This window comes from Anabrus simplex, chromosome 3 (genome assembly GCF_040414725.1).
Source record: "Anabrus simplex isolate iqAnaSimp1 chromosome 3, ASM4041472v1, whole genome shotgun sequence".
Classification (NCBI taxonomy): Eukaryota; Metazoa; Arthropoda; class Insecta; order Orthoptera; family Tettigoniidae; genus Anabrus; species Anabrus simplex.
Window position 1 is genome coordinate 486,542,034 of NC_090267.1, and position 11,262 is coordinate 486,553,295.

An 11,262-nucleotide genomic window follows, 5' to 3' on the forward strand; every position below is an offset into this window, starting at 1 on the left:
CTCCGACGAGGGTGGGCGGCATCTGCCATGTGTAGGTAACTGCGTGTTATTGTGGTGGAGGATAGTGTTATGTGTGGTGTGTGAGTTGCAGGGATGTTGGAGACAGCACAAACACCCAGCCCCCGGGCCATTGGAATTAACCAATGAAGGTTAAAATCCCCGACCCGGCCGGGAATCGAACCCGGGACCCTCTGTACCGAAGGCCAGTACGCTGACCATTCAGCCAACGAGTCGGACTCTAACGATATTAAGTGCGATATTAACAAATTCAAGAAAAAGTTTAGAATCTGGAACAGATATTTTTCATAACAAAAAAATCCAATGTAATCTGAGTTAAGCCTGTTGTACACGATCAAATTTTTTACACTTCCATTTTTTTTCAATTGGCAACTACACACACACGTTTAGAATCAATAAGGACAGCAGACTGACAAGGTCGTACCATTCGAGATGGCAGCCACCTAATGAGTAAGTAAGTTTGTAGAAGTGTTCTGCTATGACAGACTGGCATTTTCTGTGGAGGATGAAACAGTAACATTCTTGACTGACCTGATGTGATTTATCACCCAGTCAAAAAAAAAAAAAACCCACCCACCACCAACATGGCACAGCGCGATGCACTCCAAAAACTGTCGACAGAGGGCGGTGAATTAGTCATTTCACTCCCAACAACCACAACACAGCGCGATGATAACCACCAAGTCTAGTTAGTGGGGAGGCCGTGGATAGTACGGTCGTGACTATCACGTTCTTTCAAGAATTTCCACGATCACTGTCAGAAGCAGAACTTCACATGCACTGATGAAGGCCAATGTATTTTTGGCAGAAAGCTTGGCTTTGTTTTAATAATATATAGGCTTTGTTTTAGTAATAAATAAGTAGCTTTAATCCAGTTAATTATGTTTATTAATTTTACAGTAATTTTTTTATCCAAGATAAACATTGAGAATCCATTAAAAATTCCTATGCATCTTGGTACAAAATCACTTAATAAAAAATAGTCCAGACCAGTTAATTAAGGGTTGTCCAATAACAGGTAATTCCAAAAATACAAGGTAGCCTGTGTGTTTCAAAATGCAAGTCTCCTTTGGAAGTATTTGGAGCAATGCTTTTCCACTGTTGCAAACGTGATTTTGAACTCCGTGTAATTTTTTCCAAAACAAAATCGTAATATTTATTTGTTTCATTTGCTATTTCTTGCATAAGAACGGATGAAAATAATAAGTGAAAAATATCCTACGCCGTTGGTGTGTTTTGTAACAAGGCTAGAGTAATACCACTATTTGCACCATCAAAATTGTGCACGATTTGACTATACACATTACCCTGCCACTGCAATATCGGAAGATAGGTACAGCTTCTTCTTCTTCTTCTTCTTCTTCTTCTTCTTCTTCTTCTATTTTTTTTTTTGTTGGTCAAGATCTGCACTTTCATCATAACCAGTGTCTTACTATCATCATTATCCTTAAAATCACTAAAATCGGAAGTTCTCGCACCAAATCTCCTGTGTAAAAGTAAACAAAGGCCAGTGCCCGATCAGGTCGGCAGTTTTATTTTAAGTGTTTGTAATGACCGAAAGTAAATGTCCTGACCTTATTCTAGTTGGTAGCCAGTCTTGGCTGGCCAATGCAGCAAAGCAAGTCTGTATCCCACAGGAGGCAACCGTCAGCGGCGGGCTACAGCGTTTGGTTTCGGGTCTCTAGCCAGCCAGCTCCCTGGCTGCATCTAAGTAATCACTCATTTTACACACAACAGACTTGGACGTAGTGAAAATAAACGATGTGGCATAAAGTTCTCGTGCAAAATCTCCTGCGAAAAGCCAAACAATGGCCAGTGCCCGATCGGTTCAGCCGTTTTATTTCAAATGCTTGTAATCATCAAAAATCAATGTGCCTGTTAGCTCTGAACATTAACATTTTTGGCACGTTTATGGTTTATTACCAGTACACATGCACAATAAAATAGGAAATATGGAGAGACCATCTTTTGTTCAAAATGGTACTTAAGTTGGGGGTCATCAGCTGTAGCGTGGCAGCTAACGTGTTAAATGTATTGCCTTTCATTGTGCACTGTCCTGAGGTGTTTGTTTGTTTGTTTGTTTGTTTGAGTCTTTCCCATTTGCCTTGTACAGCACCACTGCAACTGCTTCCACATTTACTTTGACCGATAGCATGTGTATGAACTTCAAAATGAAGTGAGATTTCCTGGGGAAGGGAACGCTCCAATTGATGGATCATTCTACTCTTCTTCATATATTGTAACATGTAGCAATTGTACTCGTGTGCATGGGCTTATGCATCAGAGATCCAAAACTGTAATGCAGGTCTGCCTACAAAGACATTGGGTATTACAGCTGACGTCTTGTTTATCTCTACTAAAATTCACACTAAGAACATATTATATTTCTTTATTTACCCCTTGGTTCTCATGAGTTATCACTAGTAAGTTTCATATCTAATATGTGGCAACATATTTCATACTAATGAAATGATGAAAACAAAATTACATTGTTTCCCCAATCCGCATGTAAAATTTCAATATTGCAAAAATATTACTGGAAGTACATTGAGGACAAAGTTTTCTTATCCAGACATTTAAAAGGAAACATACAAAATGATGAGAGGTTCTTAAGTCAGATGAGTTATATGTGAATACTTATACAAATTTGCTTAGTTGCAGCCATTATTTTTTCAGTTTCAACTTAACGAACAGCCTTGAAGTTTTCTAGTCTGTTGAAAGTAATGCAGGATTTTTTAATTTACTAGTGGTATAATGTCACACTAACACAATGAAGAAGGTTTTCGGGGACGCAAGGATGGAAAAGGTAGCGGCCGTGGCCTTGCTTAAGGTACAGTCCCAGCATTTATCTGGTGTGAATTTGGGAAGCCACGGAAAACCATCCATCGAGCTGCCGAGAGTGGGATACGAGCCCACTATCCCAAATGCGATCTCAGAGCTCCGCTACCACAACCGCACGGCCAAGTCGCTTGGTAATGCAAGATTAATAAATACTAGAAAAAGCCTGGAAAAAGTAAACAATAAATTTAGTGACAAAGATATAACTGAAAATATACCACTGATTGATCTATTGTACCCTAAAGTGGGTGAAACGGACAAGAAGAAGGATAGAATGACATGTTTCGTTCTTGAAAGAACATGGATTATATCAAATCAACCCCCTTCCCCTCCCCACCTCCTCACAGGAATGGATGAATAAGTGTAAAAACTTTTATGTTGAAGTTCTGTGCTCAAAGTCTTAATAAATGTGGAAATGTTTTCAACTTATCTCATTGATACAATCTGTTTATTAAACTTCCTCCCATCAGATTATAGTATGTGTAAAAGGCATCTATCCTGTTGAAAGAAAGAAAGAAAGAAAGAAAGAAAGAAAGAAAGAAAGAAAGAAAGAAACAAAACCTCGTTAATTCGAAGTCGCTGGGACTCAAAAATTGGACTTCGAATTAACCACCAATTCGTAATTCAGAAGTGTCAACCCTTGCCGCGTCACAAAATATTCTGAGGTCGTTTTTACTGCATTCACTGCATTTACCTTGATTCACAGTTCAAACCTTTCAAATACCATGAAAAAAGAACTATTCCCAAAATGTATCCAACAAGGTGCATTTAGAGTATTCAGATAATGCACTGGGATAACTCACAAACATAACCTCACACAACGGGGGGGGGAAGCATGATTCGAAGATAAGGAGAAATGCTGGCTCCCCTGTGGTGCAACTGTTTTATTCATTGGATTACTGTACTCTATGCATTTTATATGCCTGTACTTTCAGGAAAAGTACCTGATGCCTTTAAAACATCATGGCTAATTGAACTTTCCTATGACCAGGGAAGAAAGTCTCTTGCTTCCATCTGAATTACAACACAATAAGTCTCTCGATCCTTGTACGATTTCCTGCCATGGCGTCTCTCTCTTCATTCAGAAATGCCACCTTTTTTTTTTTTTTTCCTAGCGGCTTTACGTCGCACCGACACAGATAGGTCTTATGGCGACGATGGGATAGGAAAGGGCTAGGAGTGGGAAGGAAGCGGCCGTGACCTTAATTAATTTGCCACCGGGCGAGTTGGCCGTGCGCGTAGAGGCGCGCGGCTGTGAGCTTGCATCCGGGAGATAGCAGGTTCGAATCCCACTATCAGCAGCCCTGAAGATGGTTTTCCGTGGTTTCCCATTTTCACACCAGGCAAATGCTGGGGCTGTACCTTAATTAAGGCCACAGCCGCTTCCTTCCAACTCCTAGGCCTTTCCTATCCCATCGTCGCCATAAGACCTATCTGTGTCGGTGTGACATAAAGCCCCTAGCAAAACAAAAAAAAATATTAATTTGCCTGGTGTGAAAATGGGAACGGAAAAACATCTTCAGGGCTGCCGACAGTGGGATTCGAATCCACGATCTCCTGGATGCAAGCTCACAGCTGCGCGCCCCTAATCGCACGACCAAGTCGCCCGGTAATGCCAACCCTTGCCGCGTCACGGAGTATTCTAAGACCCATTAATGCATGCAATCAAACTGAATCCTAGTTTAAACCATTCAAATGCCATGAAAAACAAATTTATCCGAAATGTATCCAACAAGGTGCATTTACAGTGTTGAAATAATGCACTTGAATAAATCAGTGTCAAACATAACTTCACGCAACGAAAGAAAAAACACACGATTCAAAGACGAGGACAAATTATGCTGGCTCTCCTGTGCAAAATCCTTTATTTTTTGGATTACTATACCAAACCAAAACCAAACCCCATGGCACTACAGCCCTTGAAGGGCCTTGGCCTACCAAGCGACCGCTGCTCAGCCTGAAGGCCTGCAGATTACGAGGTGTCGTGTGATCAGCACGACGAATCCTCTCGGCCGTTATTCTTGGCTTTCTAGACCGGGGCCGCAATCTCACCGTCAGATAGCTCCTCAATTCTAATCACGTAGGCTGAGTGGACCTCGAACCAGCCCTCAGGTCCAGGTAAAAATCCCTGACCTGGCCGGGAATCGAACCCGGGGCCTCCAGGTAAGAGGCAGGCACGCTACCCCTCCACCACGGGGCTGGCTTTTGGATTACTATACTGTTTCATATTTTAGATGCCTTGCACTTGCATAGAAAGTTCCCGACGCCCTTACAACATCGTGGCTTATCAACCTTTCCTATGATGAGGGGACAAAGTTTCTCGCTTCTGTGTGCATTGCAACACAGTACATTGACCCCCACCCTTGTACGATTTCCCGGCTGGCACTTCTCTCTTTTAAAATACTACGTCCCTTTGGGGTTGGCATTAAAAGAATGCAGTTTCATCGGCACTGACAATATTGTTTGGTGCATAAGAATTGATTATATGAGCCACACTTTTTCGTCAACTGTCGACATCGCCAGTGTTCACAGATTCTGCTTCTCCACACATTGCCTGCTACTTAATATATTGGCGTTCCTGAAAACGCTGAATACAAAAGAAGTACAATTTTTACTCGAAGCAGCAAATACGAAGCACAATGTAGACACACCAAAGTGAGTGAAAGTGCAGAAAGCTACCCCTGCACTTTCCGGAAGACGCGTTCTATCACGATGTGGGTGAGTTTTGATTTGAAATTACTCAGTAACATACTTTTGTTTTAAAATGTAAAGGCAGTTTCGAATTAAAAGTCTGAATTTCGGTAATGGGACCGACATTGTAATTAGAATTATCCGTATTTCGAATTAAACAATTTAAATAGCATGCAAAACCGTACCTCATGTTTCTGGGAATGAGAACTTCTTGGAATTAGGTGGGATTTTGAATTAACAGGTTACGAATTAACAAGATTCTACTGTAAAGACATAAATAATAATAAAAAAATAAATATTCTATATAAATAAAATCGTAACGACCTTGTTTCTGTACATTAACTATTTTGGCAAAATTTTCATTCAGTTATCTGTTTCAGGTATAATGTCCATCTGCATATTTTTTAGCTTTGGTGTTTGTTTGTTTATCTGAGTTCTTATAACTTGAAAACTACTGGATATATTTCTATCAAACATATTTAGAATTCACCTGTCCTTGGGCAGGTTTTAGGGCCAATATTGTTTCTAAATCCCTGAAGTGACTGGGGGTTTATACGAGGCTGAAACCACAATTTTGCCCTCCCACAAAATATACACAACCAAACTTAATGGAAATCAATTTCTGAACCTTTTTTCTCATGTGCATCATTTCGATACGAAGATTAATAAGGGAGATATAATTAACGGACCTTTTTCGGTGTAAGTACCAGCGGACTTGCCTCAAGAGTGGGTGCGTGTAAAGCATATTTCTTATAACTTGAGAACTACTGGAGATATTTCAACCAAACTTCATATTTAGCATCCACCTGTCCAAAGGTAGGTTTTTAGGTCCATACCATGTCAAATTCCCGGAATGGACTGGAGGTTTATAGGGAACCGGAACAGTAATTTTACTCTACCACAATATATACACGGCCAACCTGACTGGAAATCAACCAACCTTGATAGAAATCGATTTTTAAAACTTTTTTCTAATGTGCATTATTTATTATACTCCCACGCTGGCATATTCATCTTGTCGCGATGTGGGAGCTTGCATGCCTAAGTGATCCTGAGAGCTATACCGCTGGGAGCATAAGCTCCTGGTAGGGCCACCCAAGCCGGAAAGGTCAAAGGTGATAGGCCAGACTAAGAGGGATACCCTGGTCCTCCAGGTTGGGGGTTGATCATGGGGCTAACAACCCTATATCGGAAAAATCAACTCGTTATGAAACTCATAGACAAGAATAGCCGGACTGATGATAATGGTAAACGACCCATGCGAGGAAATGGAAGATGCAAACGGAAATATGATATGTACATAGCAACCTGGAATGTACGAACCCTGAATAAACCAGGAGCCCTAAACAGTCTGAAACAAGAAATGGAGAAATATAATATTGGAATAGCAGCAATTCAGGAAGTCAGATGGAAAGGAAATGGTGTTTTTAGAAGTAGTAGATATACAGTGCTGCACAGTGGTGGAGCCAGGGGTACAATAGGTGGCAAAGGCTTCCTAGTGGAAGACAGATATAAGTCAGCAGTTTTGAATTTTAAACCTGTAAATGAAAGAATATGCACGCTAAGGATGAAGGCCCCTTTTTTCAATATCACCTTTGTGTGTGTCTTTGCACCTACAGAAGAGGCTGAGGAGAAAGATATGTTCTATGGACAATTGGAACAAGAAATAGAATGCATCCCAAGACAAGATGTAAAAATCATACTTGGAGATTTCAACGCTAAAGTGGGTAAAGAAGAAGCCTATAGGGAGACAGTTGGGAAGGAAAGTTTGCATCATGATGAGTCAAATGATAATGGACAGAGGCTAATTGATTTTGCCATGGGAAACTCGATGGTGGTGAAGAGTACATGGTTTCAGAGAAAGAATATATGGAAAGCCACTTGGTGTTCACCAGATGGCGTCACCTTTAATCAAATAGATCATGTAGTAATCGATAGGAGACATGTATCTGATATACTACAAGTTGACAGTTGTAGGGGAGCTAATTGTGATTCAGACCATTACTTGGTACGGGTAAATACAGGCAACGTATTGCAACTTACAGATCTGGTAAGAAAGGGAAAGCTCCAAGGAGATATATGGTCTCAAAATTGAAAGATAACGAAACTGCGCAGCTATATGAATCCAGGATGGAGAAAAAATTGGAGGCTAAACAACAAAGCTGGGCAGTGGAAAACATCGAACGAAAGTGGACTTTATTGAGGGATGCATTGCAGGAAACTGCGGATGAAGTACTAGGAGTGGAAGCAAAGACTGAAAGGCAAGGATGGTTTGATGATGATTGCAGAAGAGCGATTGAGGAGAGAAATGAAGCAAGGAAGAAAATGTTTAGCAGGAAAACAATATATGCAGAAGAATTGAGGAGGCAAGAGGCAGACAGAATTTGTAGGAGAAAGAAGAGAGAGGCAGAGAGGAAATGGATTACAGATTTGGAGGAACAATATGATACGCAAGAAGTACAGAAGTTCTATGGGAAAATAAAGGACTTACAGAAAGGTTTTCAACCACATGCTGTATTCTGTAGAGATAAAGAAGGAAACATGATTGGGGGAAGAGACCGGATTCTTGACCAATGGGCGGAATACTTTAGTGAACTGTTGAATATGGCTGCAGAGACAGTAAGATTGGAAGAGGATGGGCAGCCTTGGCAAGATCCTAGCCTAGATTTAAAACCAGTGCCTGTACTGTCTATAGAAGAAGTAAGGATGGCAATTAAGTACTTGAAGAATAATAAGGCTCCAGGAAGTGATAACATCTCGGCTGAGAATTTTAAATACGGGTGTGGACAGTTGACGCAACTTGTTCACCAACTAATTGTGGAAGTTTGGGAAACAGAACAAATGCCAGAGCACTGGAGCTTAGCAATTATTTGCCCAATTCATAAGAAGAAAGATAAAGCTAATTGTGAAAATTATAGAGGTATATCTTTGCTTAGTGTGGTCTATAAGGTCCTAGCCACTGGTTGAGCAGATTCTAGGAGATTACCAAAGTGGCATTCGACAGGGTAGATCAACAACAGATCACATCTTCACTGTCAGGCAAATAATGGAGAAATGCTATGAATATAATGTGGATGTGCATCAGCTGTTTGTGGATTTTTGGCAGGCTTATGATAGTGTGAAAAGGAGGAAACTGTATCAAACAATGATGGACATGGAGTTCCCAACTAAATTGATAAGACTGGTACAAATGATCCTAACGGGTACTAAATACATGGTTAAAATAGAAGGAAGTCTTACTAAAGAGTTTAAAGTAAACCAAGGTTTGCAGCAAGGGAATGTGCTATCTACCAAGGTTTGCAGCAAGGGGATGTGCTATCTACCCTGCTCTTCAATGTGGTTTTCTGCTAGGGGCTTTACGTTACACCGACACAGATAGGTCAATGTGGTTTTGGAGCGTGTGATGAGAAAGGTAGAGGTCAGTAATCAAGGCGGTACGCTGTTCAACCGTGTAACACAGAATCTGGCGTATGCTATGATGTTGATATGCCTTCTAGAAGATTGAAAGACCTAGAGAAAGGACTGGATAGATTAGAAAAGGGAGGAAGAGAAAAAGGCCTAAGAGTGAATAATGACAAAACTCATTACCTGTTTGCATCTAGGAGGACCATAGTTAGGGAAGACAAGTGCATACAATTGAATGGAATTAACTACGAGAGATGTGAAAAGTTTAAGTATTTAGGAGTGCTGGTGACAAAAGATAATGACATAAAAGAGAAAATAAAAGTGAGGATTGCTGCAGGCAATAGGGCTTACTTAGCTTTACTGAAAGTCTTTAGATCACACAGCCTTGGTAGAAGATTAAAGTTGACAGTCTATCGAACAGTATTACGACCAGAGCAACCGACGCAAAATCGGGAGGTTGTGGGTTCGGATCCCACGGGTGTCCGGTTGGCCATTTTTGTTCTGTACTTAACATCTCTTCAACACGTACTACATGTACGTTACACGACCTAATACGTTGAAAGTCTGTTTCGATTACAATGCGGTCGTGAAAATTCAATATTCAGTGGTAACTTATGGTTCTGAAACACGGTCATTGACCAAAGCAGATGAAGAACTGTTGAGCAGATGGGAGAGAAAAATCCTCAAGATTTTTGGCCCAGTGAAGGAAGGGGAATTTTGGAGAAGAAGGAAAAACAAGGAATTGGAAGAACTCTATGGACATCCAAGTATCGTAACCAAAATAAAAAGCAACAGATTAAGGGGGTTGGGACACGTGGAGAGAATGCCAGATAATAGGGCTGTCAAGAAGATCTACAAAGGAAATCCAGGTGGTAGAAGATGGAGAGGAAGACCCCGGAAAAGATGGCTGGATGAGGTGGAGGAGGATATAAGAAAGATGGGAATAAGAAGATGGAGGAGGCGTGCAGAAGATCATGAAGATTGGGCTAGAATCGTCAGAGAGGCCAAGGCCCTACAAGGGCTGTAGCGCCGAGGAGTAAGTAAGCAAGTATTTTTTACGATAGGAGGGTTAATAAGGGAGATGTAATGAACGATCAGTTTTGCAGGCGAAGTCCAGCGGACATAGCCTATAAAAGATGTCGTACGTGGAGCACATTCCTTATGTATGTAAATAAAATCCTAACGCCCGTGTGTCTGTACATTGACTATTTTGGCAAAATTTTCCTACAGTTATCCACTTCAGGTGTAATAATCACCATCTGCAAATTTGTTAGCTTCAGTCTCTTGAAAGTTCTCATTTTTACCCTTGCTTCCAAAGCAAGATTGCGTCACAATCAGCCAGAGGAGACAGAATATTGAAATTCGGCAAAATTATATGTCCCAGCCTGTAACCAATGGAAAGCTTCCAAGATCTTTAAATATTTCACATTTAACCCCCAAAATATATCGAAATATTGAGGCAATTTTAATGCCGGTGCAGACCTTCGTTTCGAGGAATTTTGTGGCTAAACGGTAAGTCGTATCACAAAACGGATGACACAATCACAGTTCAATTTGGAGTGATCTACAACTTTGGTCCTATGACGTTTTGTTGTATCTCTATTCTTTATATGTTAGATTTGTCTGTATTTCTCGACTGTTCGTACACTTTGCACTTTGTACACATATAATTCATAGTTCGAGTAACTTATACGAAATATAGAATCATCGAATTCTACACAAACATTGGTCCACCCAGTATCCATTTGTGAGCCAAATTCTATGTTTGCAGCTATCACATAAGTATCCAAAAGTAATGCACTGTGAGAAAATCTTACCCAAATTTACCCTATTTAACGTTTCTACCTCAATCTTACCCATAAATAGATGCGATACGAGGAAAAAATCATAAGACCAGCCATTTAGACCGCTACATGAGGCGTCTTATGGTACAATCCATTTGTCGATATGAAATGAAGCTTTGCAATATTGTAAACATGCATATACTTCGTATATCAATCTATACATATTCATTGAAGTAGATTTGTAGCAATGTCGAAAGTGTGTGTCTGCCATTATTAGTAATATTTTACAAATCGATAGTGACTCTCAGCTGGAGGACATCTGCTTTTGTAATCATTACTCTCCACATCAACTTTGACTGGCAATAGGAATGGGATCCTTTTCCAACTCCTGTGCAAGTGGCATTAGTAAGGAGGGACTACCATTGTAATGAACAATTACCTTCTCAATTTGACTGGCAGAAGTCAAGGGAGCATGCAATTTTGTTCAATACTCCCCTAACCGATTGTGTTTGGGAGTAGACAAGTA

General features: G+C 40.5%; 1 protein-coding gene across 1 annotated transcript; it reads left to right on the plus strand.

The window, feature by feature from the left end:
• The first annotated feature begins 1,381 nt into the window (after nucleotides 1-1,381).
• LOC137498922 (craniofacial development protein 2-like) lies at nucleotides 1,382-11,262 on the plus strand. Its single transcript, XM_068226762.1, has 2 exons — nucleotides 1,382-6,375; nucleotides 6,420-11,262. Exon 2 carries the CDS (start codon nucleotides 6,716-6,718, stop codon nucleotides 7,640-7,642), a length of 927 nt encoding a protein of 308 aa, XP_068082863.1. The 5' UTR covers nucleotides 1,382-6,375; nucleotides 6,420-6,715; the 3' UTR covers nucleotides 7,643-11,262.